The 23,273-nt window shown below is 35.9% G+C and overlaps 1 protein-coding gene across 6 annotated transcripts in view; it reads left to right on the forward strand.

The window, feature by feature from the left end:
* The window catches only part of Tanc2 (tetratricopeptide repeat, ankyrin repeat and coiled-coil containing 2), a 312,553-nt gene that overhangs the window by 112,327 nt on the left and 176,953 nt on the right, over nt 1-23,273 (forward strand). For 2 of the 6 annotated variants that reach the window (XM_057773322.1, XM_057773323.1), the window contains exon 1: nt 17,426-17,637. The exons of the other annotated variants lie outside the window; for them this stretch is intronic. In XM_057773322.1, the coding sequence (XP_057629305.1) occupies nt 17,586-17,637 (52 nt within the window). In that variant the 5' untranslated portion in view covers nt 17,426-17,585. Of the gene's footprint in view, nt 1-17,425; nt 17,638-23,273 lie in introns of those variants that run through there. 6 annotated transcript variants of the gene reach the window in all.

Below are 23,273 nucleotides of genomic sequence, written 5' to 3' on the forward strand. Positions count from 1 at the left end.
AATAGATATACGGTTGTGTCTTATGGTGATGCACTGGTTATCATTAACTTAAAACCATGTTTGGTAAATCTTAGATACTAGTGTTAGCAGTCATTATTGAAACAAGATTGTTTTGAGTTTGGTGAGAATTTTTTGAAAAATTGCCTTTAATATTAGATGCCAGTGGAACTTTAAACGCTATATTTTTGAGGAACTGAGTGGAGTGAATTTGCACATAATCCTAGCCCTAAGGAAGTTGAGGCAGGATCATGAGCTCGTGGCCAGTCTGGGCTATATAGTCAGTTCCAGGCCAGAGTGCACTGCATTTAGAGATCCAGTCAATCAACAAAAAAAATTGTATATGTTTTGAAATAATATTTTTATTGAACAATGGAAAAGTATTAGAAATGTTTACATGAATGTCTTCTATATGGTATATGCTTCACTATATAGTTTTACATTTATCTTCATTTTACAAACAAGTTAACTAAGTCACAGAGAGGTAAATGCTTGCTAACTTGAAAATTTGTCAAAAATAATGCAGCTAGGAAAAAGTCTTTTACCAGTAAGAAAACTGAGCACTAGATAAGTTGAATACTTGCCCTTTAGCTCTTGTATCTTATTTACATTTTTGTAAAAAAAACAAGAAAGATGAAGCCAGATGGTTGAAGCAGTAAATGAAAACTAAAAGACCTAAGTTTGAATAGGAGTCACTGTTCAGTTGGTTGATTATATATTGTTGTGTAATGGGAGAGATGTGGAAGGGTGTGCAGAGACACTCTAATTTGTGCCAGATTCTTATTAACTGTATCACAAAGACTTGGTATTTCTTAATCTATAGCTATTAAAGAGTTAATTGATTCATTTCTATTTAGTTTATGCCATTTACCTATCCTAATGTGTATAAACATCAATACAAACAACTTTAGTCTGAACTTTACAAATAAACTTGAAAGAGTTTGGAAATTTATGTTTATATACATGCATATATAGTGTTGTTTACATATAAAAATGAAAAGCTAATTGTCAGTAATATGGATCCATGTATGTTATAAACTGATTATACATAAATGTAAAGACATACATGGTAGAGAAATATAACTACTACTTAAAAGTGGGAAAGTGATAACATAAGTTTAATTCATGTCCTTTTTAATGTTTGTAATTTTTACCCTCTGGGAAATTGAAAACTCCATGAGGTGGTATAATAAATTTGCTGTGTAATCTTATTCAAATTCATTTAAACTTAATTTCCTTTGTTTGTAAAAATAAAGATAATAGCATATGTGCCTCAGAACAGTAAGAAATAAATGAGAATATATAAACTTTATAAGTTGGTATCTAACCTAGAGTAGGTTGTAAAATGCTAGCCACAACTGTCAGTGTCTAAGACTTCAGACTTGAATTTCTATCAACTGTATTAAATAGGCTTTCTGAGCTTTTAGAAGGTGACCTTCATGTAACTTTGAACGCCCTTCCACTTTCTTGATGTTTAATCTTCAGATACTAACATCAAGTAGATTAGGCAGTGCATTATGAATTGTAAGGCATAATAAATGATCTGATTATGCTAAGCTTGGACATTTGAAATACTGGCTCTAGACAAAATATTGTTTTTGTCATGTATCAGATTGACACATTTACTTACTTTAAAAATATTCCATAAGAATCACCTTAAAGCTCTTTTGACATTAAAAAAAGGCCTATAAATTAAATTAGTCTACATGATCTGATGTATATGTCGACAGTTTTTCCTTACCTTGCAGTTTTAGGGAACAATGAAATTTAAGATGTATGAGTGTGAATTTTATTAGGATTGATATGAACATTAAATATGATTTATTAGACATACCTCCTAGCAATACTAAATATTGATCAAATGTTAGCTTTTGCATAAAATGAAGGATAAATATGGACATGCAGCTTAGTTTCATAGGCATTCTAAGAAAATTATTAAAGACCTGATGTGTTAGTCCATACAGTCTGACTTACTAGACATAACATACTATATCATATGAGTACATATTTTGAATTTTAGAAACAACGTTGACATTCTAGGTGCCATATACATTCTTTTTGTGGGGTAGAGGACAGAGATTTATATAATCCAAGCTAAGCTCAAACTCATTATGTAGCTGAGGCTGGCTTTAAACTCCTAATCCTCCTGATTTTACCTCTCTGTTTCTTAAAGGTATGAGCCCCACTGAGTCCAGCATAATCTATTTAAAAATGTAATAGGCACGAATGGCAGTCTAAACGTCATCCCTAATAACTGTTGAACTTCCCATTTTTAATTTTTGTAATATTAAATTAAATAAATATATGAAGACTTTTCAACATCTTTGTAATATGAAGACCCACCTGCTCTAAATCCCAAGGTTAATTCAGTGATAGGAACAGCAAATGGGAAGTATTTCTGGCCCTACAGAGATTATTTACTTAGTCCTTCACTACTAAAAGAATTTTGGGAATTATTACTTTCTTCAATATAAATAGTTTCAGTATTCATGAGTCAGCATTATCGAAGCAAACCAGAACCAAATTAGTAAGAGGAATGATCATTAGAGACAAACAGCTTGGATGTTCATTAGCTGATAAATGAAAGAGAATGTGTTATAGCCATATTGTTTGACATTAGCAATAAACGATTTACTTTCTCGTGCTGTGGCATGGATGAGTCTTGTAAATTCATTCTAAATAAAATAATCCAGTTGCAAAATGTCATATAATTATTTGTGAAATTCTAGTTTATGAAGCATCATGAGTAGATAGATACTGAACATAACAATTAGTGATTTCCTAGTACAACAGAGACGAGTATGTCAAGTTAGTCCTAAGAGTGTGAGTTACTTTCTGTTAATGAAAATGTCCCAAGCATAGATTATGGTGATAGTTCCACAAGTCTGTGAATATACAAAACCTGTTTTAAATGGGGGAAGGATAAATTGTATGGTATGTGAATTATAATTCTGTAAAGATGTTTAAAAAAAAACACTGGGTGTGGCAAACATTATTAACAATAAGAAAGAAAATTGATGAATTTATATTTGAGGGACATTTCAAGCCTCAGAATAACTCAGTGAATAAAGAATATGGGAGATCTGAATAATAGTTAAATCATTCAGTTAATTATAGAACTTTTTATGAAAAAAATTCATTTATACACTAAACTGTTTCTAAGAATCAGTGATTTAATCAGTTTTAACAAAATCTGTGTAGTGTATATTTTCAGAGAAAGTAAACATAAAATTGGAATCTAACAACCATAAATAAGGAATAATTCTTTTCCTGCTTACAGAGTTTTAAAATAAGTTTTGAGTTAAAAATAGAAACAAAAGTTTTTAAAAAATACAGGAGTTTAGTGTAAATATTAGAAGTTAGGAAATGTTCCCATTGGGGCCATATTAGAAGTCATTACCTTGAATGCTTTATTAGTAATAAGAAAGTCATTAAAGTAAATTAGTTAAGTACTTAACATAAGGAGATAAAATATGAAGGATTAAATAGAAAAAAGTTGTCAACAAAATAAAAGCTGAAGTGACTAAAATTAATCAAAAATGTTACTAGATTAAAACCACTACTTTCTGGCAAAGACTAAGCAGGTACAGTCTTTAAGAAGAATGGTAATAGTGAAAAATGAAAACGGGAAAGGAGGTAAATAAAAGGCAACTTTGAAAGACAAGAAATGAATTAGTCACTACTACTAGTAATTATGAGAATATAGTATACAGTTCTAGAGCACACCATCAAAAGATGGAAGAAAACAATATGAAATCGACACAAGAAAAATTTAGCAACCAGCCTAATAACCACAGAACCAGATATACCTGCAGTCATCAGAATCAACAGATGCTGCAGGTAAACCTTTCACTAATTAAGCCTTTCTTAACCTTCAAATGCTAATTATAGAGGTAGTTACAGTAATTATATATAATGTTTATTGAGCTATTACTGTGTTCTGGACAGCACTCAGCACTTTACATATATGAGGAAATTCAGTCTACACAGTAGTCTATGTGGGTAACAGCAGCCTCTGTCTAAACACTTTCGTTTTTAGCAGAGTCTGTTTGTTCTTGAATAGTCGTCATCACTGCTCTGATTGCCGTGGATGAAATATGTTTCTTAGTTACTGCAATCCATTTGCACTGTTTCTTTTAGAATAGTATGGTATAAAGTAGCCTCTTTCTGCTTATCCGCACCTTGTAGATTCAGGAAAGTACTCCACATAATATTCTCTAGCTTTAACTATTTTGTTTAAGACCTGCTTAATATTAAGAGAGTGCTAAAGCTGTGACCACCGATGATGTGTACCTGTAATCCCAGCGCTCGGAGGTGGCTGAGATAGGAGGGTTGTGATTTCAGCCCCAACCTTGGCTGACTTAAAAGATCCTGTCCATTTTTTAAAATAAATTTTAGAAAAAAGCACAATAGGAGGTCATTTTTATTTTAGAATTATATTTTATAATTATTTTTTTAACCCTATATTAACTTAGAGTGAGCAATTTTTTCTTGCAAAGACTTTATATCCATATTTTAACATCCGTTGGACCTATAGCTCACTGAGTTTCTTGTATGATTTTATAAAACTACTGTTAGTATTTACATGCTCATTTCTTCATGTTCTTTTAGAACTGTCTAATGTAAATTGTGTTGGCCTAGATTTTGATATATTTTAAATTCTTTCCTTATAACTTGTACTTCAGTGACCTCTTTATGATGCTTATTCTATTCTTTTTAAGTATTATTTTCCTTAATAGAGAACATTAAGACAAAATAAAGGTTGTCTTTGTCTATTGTGCTGATAATGAAACAATAACAGAAATTTGTTTTCTCATAGCCCGAATGTTCAGGATCAAGGTACTGGCCTGGTTAGTTGTCTGGGGAAAGTTACTCTCTGCTTCCCAGGCTAGGTTATCTAGTTGCTACGTTCTCTGGAAGGAAGGGGCCTCGTGTCTTCACATGGTAACGATGAGAGCAAAAAACAGGATGTTGCATGAGAACTCCTTTATGAGAATCTAATCCCACCTGTAAAAGAAGGATCCCTCATACCTGAGCCACCACTGCCTCTTAATACTGTTACATTGGCTGTTTACTTGAAGGAGCACCTTAATCTTTAGCAATGGTCAGAGAAAGAACTTCTAAAAATTAAGTTTATCTGGGGGAAAATAGCATTGCATTGGGAATATGCACGCTGTGGTAAACTGAGTTTGGTCTAAGTACTTCAGGGAAGGAGAAGCTTTAAAGAGAAGTGAAGAAAATTACACTGGTAATTTTATTTTTTGGGGGGGGGGGTTGGGATTTTTTATTTTATTTTTTAAATTTCCACTTCCTCCCCTCCTCCAACTTCCCTCCTGCTCCCCCCTCCACCTCCACCTCCAATCCTAAGAGAGGGCAGGATACCCTGCCCTGTGGGAAGTCCAAGGCCCTCCCCCTCCATCCAGGCTTAGGAAGGTATGCATCCAAATAGAATAGGATCCCAAAAAGCCAGTACATGCAGTAGAGACAAATCCCAGTGCCATTGTCATTGGCTTCTCAGACTGCCCCAATTGTCAGCCACATTCAGAGGGTCCAGTTTGATCCCATGCTCCTTCAGCCCAGTCCAGCTGGATTTGGTGAGCTCCCATTAGAATAGGCACACTATCTCAGTGGGTGGACCAACCCCTCGTGGTCTTGACTTCCTTGCTCATATTCTCCCTCCTGCTCTTCAACTGGACTTTGGGAGCTCAGTCCAGTGCTCTGATGTGGGTCTCTGTCTCTGTCTCCATCTGTCACCGGACGAAGGTTCTATGGTGATATTCAAGGTAGTCATCAGTCTGACTACAGGACAAGGCCAGTTTACGCACCCTCTCCTCCACTGTCCAGGGTCCTAGCTGGGGACATCCCCGTGGACACCTGGGAACCCCTCTAGAGCCAAGCCTCTTGCCATCCTCAAAATGGCTCCCTTAATTAAGATATCTTCTTCCCTGCTCCCATATCCGTCCTTCCTTCATCTCAACCATCCCACTCCCCAAGCTCTCCCCAAGCCTCCCCTTCTCCCTTCTCTCCCCCTCTCTCCTTCCTCCCACACCAGCTCCCACCGGCATGCTCCCAACTTTTGCCTGGCAATCTTGTCTGCTTCCAGTTTCCAGGAGGATCTATATATGTTTTTCTTTGGGTTCACCTTATTACTTAGCTTCTCTAGGATCGCGAACTATAGGCTCAATGTCCTTTCTTTATGGCTAGAACCCACTAATGAGTGAGTACATACCCTATTCATATTTTGGGGTCTGGGTTATCTCATTCAGGATAGTGTTTTCTATTTCCATCTATTTGCATGCAAAATTCAAGATGTCATTGTTTTTTACTGCTTAGTAGTACTCTAATGTATAGACGTGCCACACTTTCTTTATCCGTTCTTCCATTGAGTGGTTGTTTCCAGGTTTTGGATATTACAAATAATGATTCTATGAACATAGTTGAACAAATGCTTTTGTAGTATGATTGGACATCTCTTGGGTATATTCCCAAGAGTGGTATTGCTGGATCCTGAGATAGGTTGACTCCCAATTTTCTGAGAAACCGCCACACTGATTTCCAAAGTGGTTGCACAAGTTTGCATTCCCACCAGCAATGGATGAGTGTTCCTCTTCCTCCACATCCTCTCCAGCATAGGCTATCATTTGTGTTTTTGATTTTAGCCATTCTGACAGGTGTAAGATGGTATCTCAAAGTTGTTTTGATTTGCATTTCCCTGAAAGCTAAGGAAGTTGAGCATGTCCTTAAGTATCTTTTGGCCATTTGAACTTCTGTTGAGAATTCTCTGTTCAGTTCAGTACCCCATTTTTAATTGGGTTATTAGAATTTTAATGTCTAGTTTCTTGAGTTCTTTTTATATTTTGGAGATCAGACCTTTGTCTGATGCGGGGTTGGTGAAGATCTTCTCACATTCAGTAGGTTGCCGTTTTGTCTTATTAACAGTGTCCTTTGCTTACAGAAGCTTCTCAGTTTCAGGAGGTCCCATTTATTCACTATTGCTCTTATTGTCTGAGCTACTGGGGTTATACGTAGGAGGTGGTCTCCTGTGCAATCTACTTCCCACTTTCTCTTCTATCAGCTTCAGTGTGGTTGGATTTATATTGAGGTCTTTAATCCATTTGGACTTAAGTTTTGTGCATGGTGATAAGTACGGATCTATTTTCATTCTTCTGCAGGTTGACATCCAGTTATGCCAGCACCATTTGTTAAAGATGCTTTCTTTCTTCCATTGTATAATTTTAGCTTCTTTGTCAAAAACCAGGTGTTCATAGGTGTGTGAATTAATATCCGGGTCTTCAATTCGATTCCATTGGTCAACGTCTCTTTTTTATGCCAATACCAAGCTGTTTTTCATTTTGAAATAGAATTTGATATCAGAGATGGTAATGCCTCTGGAAGTTCCTTTATTGTATAGGATTGTTTTGGCTATTCTGGGTTTTTTTGTTTTTCCATATAAAGTTGATTATTGTTCTCTCAAAGTCTGTGAAGAATTTTGTAATTTTAAAACAACGAACTGTTATATTTTACTCTTCTGACTTTTTGAGGGGTCCACCACATAGCTCCCAAATAGATCACATAGGCTTATTCTTTGTTATGAATGGCTGGCTTTAGCTTGGCTTGTTTCTTGCCAACTTTTCTTAACTTAAATTATTCCATTTATGTTTAGCCCAGGGGCTTTTATCTTTCTCTATTCCTGTATACCTTTTCTTTCCTTCTTACTCCATCTCTTGCTATGTAGCTGGTTGGCTGACCCCTGACGTCCTCCTTCCCTTGTTCTCGCATTGTTCCTGCTTTGATTCTCCTGTTTATACTCTCTGCCTACCAGCCCTGCCTATCCTTGCTTCTGCCTCCCTATTGACTGTTCAGCTCTTTGTTAGACCATCGGGTGTTTTAGACAGGCAAAGAATCACAGCTTTGCAGAGTTAAACAAATGAGCATAAACAAAAGCAATAACACATCTTTACATCATTAAACAAATGTTCCACAACATAAACACCAATAACACATCTTAAAATAATATTCCCCAACAATGATCCATGGCCACACGGAGTAAAAGGAATGGTACCACTCCACCCCTGAGTAGCTAATACTGAAGGAGTATTCTTAGAGAAGTATCTGTGTGTGTCTGGGGGGGGGGGGGGTAGGGTGGGGTTGTGATAGCCTTTGTGTAAGGTTGTTGTTTGGGCAGTCTTTTGTGATATTGTGTATCAGGTTATCATACAAAATTGTTCTTCATTTTGCAGTTAAAGTTGGCATAAGGCTCACAACTGTTATTCTGTCAGCTTTGTACAAGAGTTGTAATTTTTCTGTCTGTTACTTGAAGCAGAATGTTGTTTGTCATGGAAAAACTTTGGAGTCAGATATTCTTGGGGTGAATCTCTGACTAGCTCTGCTACTTAGCTTTATGAACCTGGTCACATCATTTGTTTTCTCTGAGTATGTTTTCTTCTTTGTATTTATTATTGTTATTTTGCCCTATATTTTATGGGTCAAGCAAGATAATATGTATATCAAGAAGTTAATATCGACAGTTTAGCTCATAAAGATGAATTATAAAATGCAAGTTTACAAACAAGAATTACTACATTATTATCTTATGCAGTGGGTCAGTCTTTCCCTTACTCATGGTTTGATTGTTTTTTTTTTTTTTAATATCCCCGCAATCTTTTCTTTGCTATCTTAAAACAGTTCTTCTCAGTTGGCACTTTTTTCTTGTTCGACAGTATAATTAAAGGGTTTTTTTACTGTGTCTTTGATTCTTTTTTGTCTCTGTATATGCCCCTTTTTGAACACAATTTTTTTTATCAGAGCTGGGCATGATGTAGCTCAGTGAAAAATTAGCATGATGCCCTGGGTTCAATTTCTAGCACTCCTTTCTGTCACACAATTAATAAAAACCCAGAGACAGATACTGGGGTTCAGCCTGAAGGTGAGAAAAATAAAACAGCCAGCCGCTGGCTCTGACCTCTACCTCAGTCCAAAATGGCGATTCTGCCTCCAGGAATCCCAGAATGAGATTGAGTCTCCTCTCCCCCCTTATACTCCTCACCAGGGCTAGGATTAAAGGTGTGCATCACTACTGCCTGGTTTCTGTGGCAAACTAGTGTGGCTACTGGGATTAAAGGTGTGTGTCACCACTGTCTGCTCTGTAAGGCTGACCAATGGGGCTGTTTTATTTATTCAGGGAAGCTTTATTTATTAAAGTATAAATGAAATATCATTACACCTTTCCTCTCCCTAAATTTAAAAATTGGTGGGTAATCATATTTATTTCTTTGGATGCTTCTATATAATTAATAATATATAAGCTACATTTCATTTTTTATCTAAACCATCTGTTTTTCCTCCTAAAATTCTCAACTATTGCCTCATAGTTTCTTTTCTCTACATTTTTATGTCTCTTTATCTAAAATCTAAATTGTAGAAATGATTTGTTCACTATTTCTTTTAAGAGTTGTAGCAAATGAAGGATCAAACTAGGACACCTAGGACCTGAGATGGAGGGGCAAGTTAGTGAGATCATAGTTATGAAGTCCTTAAAAGAAACCCTGCACAGTAGGGTTGGCAGAGTAGCAGGACATTAGTAGAGCCTGTCAACCTTAGGGAATCAAACAGTTATCAGGATAGTTCAAGCACTCAAAGGGCTGAGACAGGAACATCATGAGTTTGCTACCATCCCAGGCTACATAATGAGATCCACTCTCCAAAAGTTAGTTAGTTAATTGATATCTGCGGGATTAGGGCAGACAAAATTCCAGGGGGCAAATAGTCAGTAAAAGAATGTACTATGTGTTTGCTATTTGTCTTTATGAGCTATCTATAGTGAAGTGGAGATATGGCTTATAACTCTGGACTTCAGAGAACTGTATTATAGTCAAGAGCTTAGTTGGACAAAAATATGGGTCAGAATTCCATATACAGATGGGCTGGCAGACATGTTTCAACAGCTGAGGGTGGTTGCTGTGAACCCCATGACCTGAGTTTGATCCCTTAGACCCACATGGTAGAAGATGCTTTGATCCACACAGCTTGGGTGTGGAACCTGACTGGTGTGGCAAATGAATGAAAAAAAGGAAGTCTCACAGACACACACAGAAAAGCTTGGGTTGTTTTGTTTGTCTACACTCTGATGGAGAGTAGCACAACTACTGAAGCAGTGCAGAAGCTCAGTCTGTTTATTCGGTCCAGCACAGTGGGGAGGAGTTAGCTAGTGTCTCTGTAGGAGGTGCCTGTACACTGACCCATGTCAAACGTACACATTCTCTCAGGACTTCATCTGTTCTTTACACGTTCACTCAAGGTTTCTTGGGCTTCCTACAAGGAAAGAACCAGTTCCCCAAAATTATCCCCTGACTCCCACATGCATGCCATATCATCACCAACTCCACCCACCTAAATAAATGTAATAGAATGTGACTTTTTAAAAATTTGTAATGTTTTTATAATAAGTTTAGATTTTTTTAAAAATTATTTTAAATAAGTACATACACATTTATTTGCAAGCTCACTGTCTAGGTTTGGTAGATTGGTTTCTTTTGAGTTTCTGTTGGCTTACATATAAAGTGAAGATGACAGTACTTGAGGCTGAAAGGAATACAGAAGTATTTGTAAAGACTTTCTTTCTGTGCCGATTGCTTATTTTGACAGTTATGTAAGTATGATTTGGGGATGACTTACTTGTTTCTTTTTTAAATAATTTATTTTTATTTCATGTGCATTGGTGTACATCTGTATGAGGATGCCGGTTCCCCTGGAACTGGAGCTACAGACAGTTGTAAGCTGCCATGTGGGAGCTGGGAATTGGATCTGGGTCCTCTGAAGAGCAGTTAGTATTCTTAACCGCTGAGCCAACTCTAGAGTCCTGGGGGCGACTTATTTGTAAAATAGCATTGTATTTATCTGCTTGTGGATCTGTAAAATTCTCTCTCATAACCCTGGATGAAACTCAGTATTTAAAATTTAAAAAAAAAAAAAGAAAGAAAGAAAAGAAAAGAAAGCACTGGGCTGTGTTCTATGAGTCCTGCTGAAAGGAAGAGGGAGTATGTGTGCCGGGGAGTTGGGGGAGCAAGGTCATGACCTGGGAAACCCACAGAGACAGCTGACCTTAACTCCTGGGGGCTCATGGACTCCTATTTGAATCAACCATTAGGGAGCCTGCGTGGGACTGACCTAGACCATCTGCGTGTATGTGACAGTTGTGTAGCTTGGTCTGTTTGTAAGGTTTCTAGCAGTGAGATCAGGACCTGTCCCTAGAGTTTAGCTGGCCTTTGGGAACCTGTTCCCCATGCTGGATTACCTCGCCCTGCCTTGATGCAGGGGGAGGAGCTTGGTTCTGCTTGATGCACCATGCTTTGTTCAAGCCCATGGGAGGCCTGCCCCTTTCTGAATGGAGACAGAGGAGGAGTGGCCGGGGAGGAGGGTAAGTGGGAGGTGGTAGGAGGGGGACAGGAGGAGAAGAGAGAGGGAAAACTGTGGTCGGTATGTAAAATAAATCAAAGAATGTTAATTAAATAAATAAAATGTTTCTTTCCATATTATTTAGACCTCTTTATTTGTTTTGAGGGATGTTTTTTAACTTAACTATGACAATTCATTTTTCTTGAACTTCTGATTTGTTTAAATTAATAAGTAGATATGAGAGCTAAACTTTTTCAAAATGTAAATGTGTAGGGGAGAAGGAGATGCAATAAAAGAAATCCTACCAGGTAGAAAAGTTCTCCATCACATGGTCACGGATTCCCTTGGATCCATTTTTAGCAGCAACATGACGGTTCTAAGAGGTAGATACCGTTTTGTAACCTGACAAATACCAGGAAAATTATAGGAAGATGGAAATCCCTCATTCCTCATAAAATCCTCTACAGTTTTATGTGACATTCCTAGAAATCTGTTTTTATGCTTCAGTGACTCTGTCCTTTCCTGCTTGCTTTATGTTCACCTGCTGTAGAATGTGAGTTTAAAATGCCAAATGTGGGTTTAAGAACTACCTGATGTCAGCCATTTCACAAAGGGCAAGTAAATACCCATAATTCAAAAGGAATTATTAGCAGTACAGTATAGTATGGGATTGTGAAAGGTTTAACAAAAAATATACTAGGTTTTTAGTACAATTTTTACAGTATTAAACCAAATTGACAAATTCAACAACTAAGAGCAATAAACATAGCTCATGAAAAAATATCCCTCTGATAAGATTTTTAAACACCAGAGGGCAGAGTGTTCTAAAAGACTTTTCATTCAGCTACCTTTTATTATAAACATACCATTCCTTTCCCAAATGACAGCCATTCTTTCATGTTGTTGGATGAATTGTGAAAACCACAAAATTTACCATTAGCAAGTTTTCTACAAAAGTCTGCTTTTTTTTCAAGTATTTAAGTTTATTTAAAAGTAACCATTTATCAGATAGACTTTACAATGTAAATTCTGGACACAAAATTACAATAAATAGAAAAAAGTGAAATTCAATGTAGATTTGAGTTATATACTCTTTAAAATAGTTGACTGTTTTTATAGAAAAAGTAATGTATATTCATTTGGGATTTTGTTAAAACAATTCAAAATCCTGTCTTTCAAAATTGATCTGATTATCCCCTTACTGCATTATATATCTACATCCTCAGCATATGTGCACAAATTAAAAAGAAAAACTAGCTTGATGACTTTGTGTTGTCAGTCTAGTGAGCAGTGCTTTGAGTTATAATGGAGTTGGTTGAACACCTGTGTTTTCCTAGTTTCTGATTAAAGTCTGTTTCTGGTTTCTGATAGTGGTTATTTGCTTAAATACACATCTGTATTATATGGTAAATTTTCTAAGTACAGATTAGTTTAATGAAGTAAGCAAAGAGAGAATATGTATATTTGATCTGTGTACACCAGTATACACTCATTTTTAAGTTGATTTTTTTAAAAAGAATTTCTTGAGTACTCATTTACAGTTTCCACCTTGCAGGCTCTTCCAACTCCTGTATCTCTCACCTCCCATTCCCTCTCATTTACAGCCTCTTCTATAATTACATATGTATGTATACAGTGTACTGAGCCCAGTAGGTGTTCTTTTGTACATGTGTTTGGGGCTGACCACTTGGGATTGGATATGGACTTAATAATAAAACCATTCAAGAAGAGCCTTTATGAGCTAGTGATCTATTTTAAGTGTTGTAATTGTAACATAAAGGTATTATCACATGATTGGGAAAGTTTTATTTAGTATTTAGGTTATAAAAGCAACATAAAAAGTGAAAACAGCATAATGAATCTTCAGAAATACCTTAAATGTTATTCATAACATTCATGAAACAATTGCTTTTCAATATGTCCAGTCCTGACAGCTTGTCCTTCAGAGTTGAAAGTGTCTTATTCTCTTATTGATCTTCAGTAATTTTCTGATGTGTAGGCAGTCGTGTTATATGACTTTTAAACAGTATATGTGCTCTGTGTGAGAGGGTGCTGGTGATTGAAGCAAGAGCCTCACACATGCTGAGCATGCTTGTTTCTCTTATCTGTTATCACTGTTGCAAGCTGAATTCCTTGATCTGGAGCTGTAGCCATTTATAGGAAAGATGTAGGCCCACATAAAAATCTGACCAAAGCTTGAATTACTGTAACAGTTCAAGAAAGACCTGATATTTTCTCTGTGAGAGTGGAGAGTTCATATATTCATCTGATCTCAATATTGGTCTACCTTGGAGCACTGGTACACTTATCTCTGATGACCATCCCAATGAGAAAACTTATAATGGGGGAGGAGTGGAAACAGAACAGGCATAAATAGAGAATTTCATGTAAATTTAGATCCATTCTCTGTATTTGAATCTGGGAGTTAGGATTTGAACAAGGGAGTTAGGAATTAGTAGTCAAGGGAATGCTCCTTAAATCTCTTTCTGCCTTTTAGTTAAATAAACCATTTTAAGCCAAACAAAACCTAAATGCTGTCTTTTCACATATCTCTACCATATCCTCATCCTTCAGCTCCTGTAAGGCATAAATACAGTGGGTAAATGATTTCCAAGTTTACAGTATTTTTTCAGAACTATTCTGAATCTAGATAATACATGGATCACCTCAACTTGGTTTGTAGAATGACATTTTGTGAGAAAAACATGTGTGTGCTTTGACCCCAAGTATTAAATTGTTGATATTCTAAAGTCATGACTGAAGAGAATTTTCTTCAGAAATAGCTAATGGGACATGCTAATTGTCTTAGATAGGGTTTCTATTACTGCAATGAAGCAAGTTGGAGAGGACAGGGTTTATCCAGCTTACACTTCAGCATTGCTGTTCATCACTGAGGAAAGTGAGGACAGGTTTTTGGGGGCAGGAGCTGATGCAGAGGATATGGAGAGGTACTGCTTACTTGCTTGCTTCCCTGCTTTCTTATAGAGAGCCCAGGACCACATGTCCAGGGCATGCACCACCCTGGATTGGTCCCTCCCTCACTGATCACTAATTGAGAAAATGCCTTACAGCTGGATCTCATGGAGGCATTTTCTCAACTGAGGCTCCTTCTTCTCTGATGACTCCAGTTTGTGTCAAATTGACACAGCATCAGCCAGGACAATAATGTTTCATTTTAAAGACTTACTAGATAGAAGACTACAGTGGGAACACAGAACCAAGTAATGCCATCTGTAAAATTTTCAAGTTAAACATGAATGCTCACTTTTCACTTGACCTTACTAGTTAGATGAAGTAAAAAGTAATTTAAGATTATCTGAAGCAAGTTCCTTATTTTGTATGTCTGTTAATGTTGTCATTCTGTGGAAACCAGTCTTATTTTCTCACTATTACTGTTTTCTAAGATATATATATGTCATGACAGGCTATAGAATTATGCTTAAGTGTTTAACCTCAAATAACCCTTTAACCGTATTCCAAGGCCTCCTCATCTACTCTGAATAAGGAGAAATAGTCACTCTGTTAAGTGTAAACAGTATGATGACTCTAAATATTCTATCAGACATGAAAATTAGCATAGAAATCCAAGTACTATGGTATATCTCCAATCCTAGGTACTTAAAAAGCTAATAGTATCTGTGAGTTCCCAACCAGCCTGCACAATGTAGTGTATGTGTGTGTGTCTGTCTGTCCGTCCGTCCCTCCCTCCCTCCCCCTTCTCCCTTTACTTCCCTCATTCTTCACTCCCTTCTCAAAAAATGCCAATCCTAGAAAATATTTAACTTTTCATATCATTTTTGATTAAAATCTACTTAAGCTCATTTCTACTTTTTATCTTAATTATTTTTCTTAACTAGGTATTTTTATGTAAAATAGCACTTCAGGTCTTGGAATTAAATTGTTTTATTTTATTCTGTTATCAGAATAACTTTAGGGAGAAGGTAGAAAATATGTTATTGCTCATACTTTGCTGATGATAAATCTAGTGATGGGAGTTATTGAGCTACCCATGCTGATGTCTGGTAAGCTGTAGTAGGAGACCTCGTTTGTTTCCCGGCTGCCCATGTCTGAAATAATCACACAAAACTGTATTAATTAAATCACTGATTGACCTATTAGCTCGCTCTTACATCTTGAATAAACCCACTTCTATTATTTTATACTTTCCCACAATGCTCATGGTTTACCGGCAAGGTTCCAGCTCCTCTGTCCCCAGCAGTGGCTACATGACTTCTGTCTCCGCCTTCTTCCTCCCAGCATTCAATTTAGTTTTCCCCACCTAGCTCTACTCTACCATATCACAGGCCAAGGCAGATCCTTTGTTCATTAACCAATAAAAACAACACATATTCAGAAGGACCTCCCACATCAGTAAGCACCAAATTCATGTTACAGCTATAGTCAGAAGGCATGTGGTTTATACTGTACTACAGTCCTAGTCACATTTAATGTGGCTACTATCATTTCGAGAGATTAGTGCATCAGGAATCTTTTACCAACAGATACATATTTTATACTAGAATCATTATCATAGTGCCTGCCTGTGAAAGAGAACAATAGTGCATTAATTTCCAAATTATTTTGCTTTACATTGTGTCTTAACATTCCATTATATAATTGGCAATGGAAAAGAAACACTTAGTTATGAAAAAGAATGATTTAATATGCAACTGCATTCTAAATAGATGCAATAGAATAGCCCCAATGGTCTGTGCCCCAGAGTCTAATAAAAGATTTTCCCTCACAGCTCAGTTCAGGGCCATATCTGGAATACTGCAGAGGAGAATACCATTTCAGCAATCCTTATATTGATAACCATTCTTAAGTCCTTCTCCTATACGTCCTTTTGAAAGCTATCCTACTATCCACTGGAGGGCAAGGAACTCTTCTGGATTCTTGAGAGGAAAAGAAAAGCTATACAGAAGAAATTTTTTTTCCAGGTCTTTAGAAGCATGGGGTGGAACAATAACCTTATCACATGAAAATTATGAAATTCACAATCAATTTCTTTGATTGTGAATGAAGGCAATAAGCATCTTTAGTGAAGTTTTGGTATCTTTGAACCTTCCTGTATGTAAAACGAATCCAATGGCATATCTCTCTTTGAAGCTGGTATAACTGCTATTTTATGAGTCAGGCTGTTGATGACACTGCAGTTTTTGGTGTATCTGATGCATACCGTTCTAAATAAAAGGTATTTAACCTGAATATACCTGCGAATTTAAAAACAACTTTTTTGCTATCTTAGATTCTAGGTAATTTTTATACTGTAGCGCTATATCAATGTCTAATTTTAAAATCTGAGCTAATATATTATGAAGATACTGCAGATTTATGTGTTAGCTTACCAAAGTACTATATTTTATCCTTTAAATTGCCTTATAGGTTGTGAGGTTTTTTTTGTTGCTGTTTACATAGTAACTGCATTTTTGCAGTGTGTATTTACACAACTCAGAGTCAGAAATTCAAGAATTTAGATTCCTAAAGAGGATCAGAGGAGTTTGTAGCTTTAAGGCACAAGATGCTTACAGCTTTTTAATATAAATTGTTCCCAGAATCCATGTCACAGCTCCTTCTATGGTGCTGCTTTTCCCCCCCTTTCTCTCGGTTGCTATGACAACAGCAGCACTGCGCCATTCATCAGCTCTGGACCTGGGCTGCACTGTTAGTCTTCCGTGTTACTCCTGAATGTTAAGAACATCCGTGAATCATTCACTCTGGTTAACGCTACGCCATTAGAAACCTCAGAAACAGTTCTTCAGCAATTTTCTCTAGCAGAAGAGTAAACTAAACTGCGCCACAGAGAAAACGTGTATAAAAATATATTTCTCTCAAATGGGATCGTACAATCTGTATTTGCTGCAGTATTCTGAAAAAATAACTTCATGTCAAGCAATCTAATGAAAAGATCTCGTCTATATAATATTTCTTGAAGTCATTAGATGTTCAAAACAAATACAACAGTGCTTGCTTGTGTGGATACAGAAGGAAGCAGGTGATGTTGTTAGGAGCTATAAGCCCCTTTGGGAGCATCTCTTGTGCATTGGGACCATAATCAGCATCTGCTAGAAGAAGTGTCACCTGTGAGTCATAGTAAGTTCTGGGCAGTAAGAAGAGCTGGCTGGAGAAGATGAAAGTGTGGATCATTACTGATGTGTTAGCACCGAGAACATGGCTAGTGAATACTCCTGGACATGGGAAGCAAACTGCAGAGTGTTGTCAGATGGGGAAGGAAGAGTAAAGGCTGTGAGTATGAGAAGCAGAATATTTTTACGTTCCATGGTTTCTGAGCTGTAAGGCCTACTTTGAGATTTGTAGGGTAAGAAATGCAGCTTAATAGACTCCAACACCTCGTTAGCAGAAAACCCATTAAGAAATTTGCATCAGAAGCATTTGTTTAATCTTTAATTGTGTTCTTTTATGTATTGTTTCATGAACCTTTAAAAATCTCTTGTGTTTTTAAAAAGAACATTTATTGCAAAGACATGAGTTTTATTGTAACTCATTTTATTGTTGGGTTTATATGTAAACGTGAAGGTCAGATTTGTTTTTCAACATTATGATTCCAGAATGGATCTCTACTTTCCATTGCAGTAGCCTTATCAGTAAATTCCCTTTTTAAAAAATTAAAGAAATGTAGACTTGGCAAGCAGTCTTTCTTAATGCATCACATTATCTGGAATGTTTAGAAATAAATGAATATTTCTGCATCTTTTGAGGATATAATAATTGTTTTGAAAAGTGGCTTTATTTGCTAGTCATATTTATTTGAGTCTACTTTATCAGTTAAATTTAAACTAAATTATATTTCTGCCCTTTTAAAACTTGCACTTCCAGATCAATTGGTAATTATTAACTTTAGATAAATTTAGTGTACATTTGTATTTTATAGGCTACTTATTTTCTGCTTTTTAATTTTCTCTTTTTAGCTATTTGGCTAACCATGGTAACTTAGAAATAACCTAAAACTAGGAACTGGATTTTTAAAAATTAGAATATTTGAACTGATCTTCAGCCACCTCAAAAAAGAAAAAGAGCATTTTGATCTGCACTTATTCTTTTTATTTGTATCTTTTTTATTTGGAAAATGTGCATTAGACATGAGGGTGGGTATCTTTGACTTATAAAGTTAGATGAAAACATATTTTGTACTTTGGATTTCTGATCTTCTCATGTTTGAGACTTTCATCTATAAATTTACATATGAATCTATCCATTGTTTAGAAACCTTTAAATATGAAGAATTACTATATTAAGATGTAAGAAAACACTGTTACTCGTACTCAGTTATGTGTCATTAATGAAACAATTTTGCTTCTCTTATCTATGATTAACATATTAAGTAAATTGAATATTTGCATTTTAAGTGTTGTTTTGCGACTTAAAATACAATTAAAATTTTACATATACTGAACTACTATGTACATTATAAATTGATACTCCTTTGTAGCCTCATAAATCTCATAAATGTATATAAAATATTTTATATTGAATTACCTCTGAAATCAAAATTTTTATTAATAGTAACAAAGACTAATTGATATTTTTAACAAGGTTAGGATTTCTTATTGTTTTATTTATTTTCAAGTAATACTCCTTGGTATGCCCTTTGATTTTCATGTTTCTAGCTTTATCCAATATGGCTTATAAATTGTTTCTTTACATACATTGGCTAATTTAAATTTTACCTATAATTTTCCATATTTTAGAAGATACTGTAGTGTGTCCTTTCACAACAATCAGTCCCTATTCTGTTGGGTTGGTGCATGTCTATGTCATACCGTAGACTTCCTAATGTGAAAATCATTCAAGCTACAGATTTATGTGACAGTATTCTATGAAAAAGTTTCAAAATGATTTGACTTTGTCTTGGAGTTTACTTTTTGGAATATTTTTAAAGTCTTTTTGATATTATTCACATGACACATAAAGTCTTAGTTGATAGTATTACTTTCAATTGGGATAAAATATAATAAATATACCTAATACATAGCATGCAAAGATAATAAATATACCTAATACATAGCATGCAAAGATTATTAAAAGGCTTAGGTGTCCCTTCAGTTTCATTGACTAAAATTTTAGTAATGTGCTAATAACGCTTCTGAATACCTAAGATTATGGTAATAGCAATAATAAACTTCCATTAAGAAATACTAAAACTAGCCGGGTGGTGGTGGCGCACGCCTTTAATCCCAGCACTCGGGAGGCAGAGGCAGGCGGATCTCTGTGAGTTCGAGGCCAGCCTGGTCTACAAGAGCTAGTTCCAGGACAGGCTCCAAAACCACAGAGAAACCCTGTCTCAAAAAACCAAAAAAAAAAAAAAAAAGAAAGAAATACTAAAACTAAAAAGAAATATTAAAGCTAAAAGTTAAGTTGATATTGAAAACCCAAAAATGAGTCCCTATTTTTTCTCATGAAATGTCATAACGTTTCAGTAATAAATGTGTGTTCTTTACTCCCCCATTATTTTTATATATATATATATATATACTGTCATATTTATATGTAAGTACACACACGTATATATATTTTATAACAGTATAAAATATATAGGCATATGTTTTTTATACTGTAAGCTTTACAAATTAAGGCAGGCTAACTTTTTTTGTTATTCAACTATAAATCAATACAATAATACTTTTTTTGTAGTATTAGTAGTATGGGCATTAAATATAGACTGCTGGGCATGGAAACAGATGCCTGAAACCTTAGTACTTGAGGGGTGAAGATAGGTAAATGAGCTTCACTTAGATAGCAAGTTTGAACTCGAGTTTGGGGCCATTCTGGGCTACATGAGACCCAGTGCCAAAATAAAACAAAACAAAGAGTAATGAACCAGATGTAGTGAAACATGCCTGTAATCCCAGCATTTAGGAATTAGAAGTAGAAAGATCATGAGTTCAAGACTAATCCTAGGCTGCATGAGGAGATCCTGCCTCAATAAACAAGGAAATAAAAGTAAAGTTAAAACCAAGGAAGATAATAACTGGGATCCACCAAATATACTTGGCACCAAAGATTATTCTCTTAGAGATACCTCCTCTTTCTCTCCTCACTCTCACTCTCTGTTGGCCCAAAATGCTGCTGCTTGGGCTTTCCCCTAGGAGTTCCTTTAGGACAGACATTTGAATGTTTACCAAATGGGCTATGATGTCTGATTTAAAAGCAAATAGATGTGTTGGCTTAAAATGCAACCGGCCTTGAATTCAGCCCCCAACAGCACACAAAAACTTCAGATGGTAGCACACAGCTGCAATCTCACCTTTCAAAAAGTCTAGGTGGGTAGATCAGGAGTTCAAGGTCATCTCTAGCTAACATTGCTGGTAGAAGACCTGAGTTGCTTTAGACTTTGTTTCAAAAAACAAAACAACAAAGAAAAAAACAAACCTCGGCATTCCTAGAAAGTTTCACAATTTTTTCTCCTAAAGTTTTCTTCATTTATTTTCATTTTATCATCAAAATATGTATCTCCCCCCAAATATTTAAACAAACCTACTCTGAAAGAGTTTTGCATTTTACACACCCAAATATATTTGTTTACCTTTAAGTTTTAAACATGCTACTTGGATCACCTCCATTTTAAAAGTGGAGATTCTGAGATGAAAGAAGCATGTGCATCTTTGTGGAGAAAGAGATTAAGAATCGGTAGGTAAGATGGAGGTGAATGTGGTTCAGCCTGGAAGGTCCACCCGTTGAGAAGAGAGAGTAGTAGTTTGGAGTTGAGTCTAGCTGTAGTGAATGAGAATCTGTTGTGCGGCTGCAGAGGAATGACCATAGAGAAGCTGTTTCCAAACCTCTACAAAGTTCCTCATTAAAGTGCATACCTGTTTAACCCTTTCATGTCTAACATATTGGACAGCCAGCCCTTTTCTCCTTATGTAACCCTCCAAGATCGCGTGGAACAAGTGCCTAAAGAAGCTCACTTTGCCAGCTCATGAAGGTTAGATCATTTATAAGAAGAGCAGATATAGATGTGGAATGTTGAACAATGCAGCAGTCGTCTTGGTACTCCAGAGATGATGGAAAAATTACAATTTTACAAATGCTCCAGATAAATTTTACTTGAAAATCTTGCAGATTTGAATTTTTTTTAACTTGGCATTTTAATTCAGGATCTCTTTCTATAGCCCTAACTATCCTGGAATTCACTATTTAGACCAGACTGGCTTTGAACTCGCAGGGATACATCTACCTCTGCCTTCAGAGTGCTGGCATTAAAGTCTGCACTACCACACCCAGCAAGTTAGTGATTTTTAAGTTAGAGAAAAGTTTATATTGATTATTTGGATTAGAAAAGAAGATGATAAAGTAACCAGAAAAATCTTGAAAGTAAGAATATACCAGAGAGTAAACACATCAGTTTATCTGGAGTAAACCTTTTATGAAAGGGTGCTGAAGATTACTGACATCAAATTGAAACAGCCTTTGGAAACGGTGATAAACCAAGCTGACAAGAGGGAAAGTACAAGAGAAAAAAGATGAAGACAAAACAAGCAAGTTAATACTGTGAAACATCCATTCTTGATGGCAAGGTTTAAGGATAAGTATTGATGGCCTCAGTAGGAATAGAGAGAGATTAGGGCAAGTTTCCAACATCTAAATTTTAAAGTTGTACTCATGAACAGTGTTTTAGGTACTTGTCTTGTACTGAGACAAAAGCAACTTAAGAAGGAAGGGTTTATTTGGACTCACAGTGTAACAGTGCAGTACATTTTAGTGTCAGGAACATGAAACAGCTGGTCATTTTGCAATCAATAGGATGAATACTAGCTCTGTGTGTGTGTGTGTGTGTGTGTGTGTGTGTGTGTGTGTGTGTGTGTGTGTAAAATGTGCAAATTAGGCATGATTGATAAGGATTCCAACCAGCCCATAGGGAGTCAAAAAGTAAACCTTAAGAAACATCTACCAAAGTGTAAAGCATCTGTTAAAAAGCAGATGAGATGGCTAAGGATCAGTATGGAAGATGCTGGGGAACCAGGATAGTACAATCTTCATAGAAGCTGAAGTCTGGGAGAGTTTAGAGATTCTTAGAGCACTGGTTTCAAATTTGCGTAGAGAATATTGATTCACAAAGGACCAAGAATCTATTGGCATGCTTCTGCTTTAACTTTCCTGAGCTGTAAAAACCCTTAGGTGTAGTGTTTTACTTTTACTGATATTCATATACTGTTCATTTAACAAAAGAAAAAAAAAGATTACTTAAAATTGGCAGGAGTAGACGTGGGATAAGGAAGCATCTAAGAAATTCACAGCCAAGCTTGCTTTTTCAGAGTTCTGATTGTTTGGAGATTTTTATGTTATATGGTTGTATACAGTATTCATCAAAACTTTGAAGCATAAAATGTTTATCTTTCCCAATTGAGAATGCTGATTCTACAAATTTCCTATTTTTATAGACAGATGAGGCTATCCCTAAACCAGATGACTGTTTTCTTTTGACTCTGGCAGTATGATATGGTAATTTAGATTCTACCACTTGCTTGCTGTGTGACGTTGAACACATAGATGACATCTCTATGCCTTAGTTCCCTCACTCATACCCATAGCGTTTGTAGGGATAAATAAAGTGCTGACAGCGTGCTGGAAGACTTACCACCCAGTAATAACAGATGACGATCATCAAATCATAACAATTGCAAAATCCAGCTGACCTTTCTGTATTTATTTAGCCATTTTCACTTTTACTTCTTATGTTTTTAAAGTAAGCAGAAAGTAGTTAAGGCTTATTTTCACTTTTGGTTTGGTTTATAAGGAGCCTGTGCCAAAACAAATAAAAAGGCAAGAAACAAATGTATTGCCTCTACTATAATGAAAAGTATAAAATTGTGAAATACACATTTAGTACAGAAAGGGCTGTTCCAAATTTTAGCATTTATTAG

This window comes from Chionomys nivalis, chromosome 7, assembly GCF_950005125.1.
Source record: "Chionomys nivalis chromosome 7, mChiNiv1.1, whole genome shotgun sequence".
NCBI lineage: Eukaryota > Metazoa > Chordata > Mammalia > Rodentia > Cricetidae > Chionomys > Chionomys nivalis.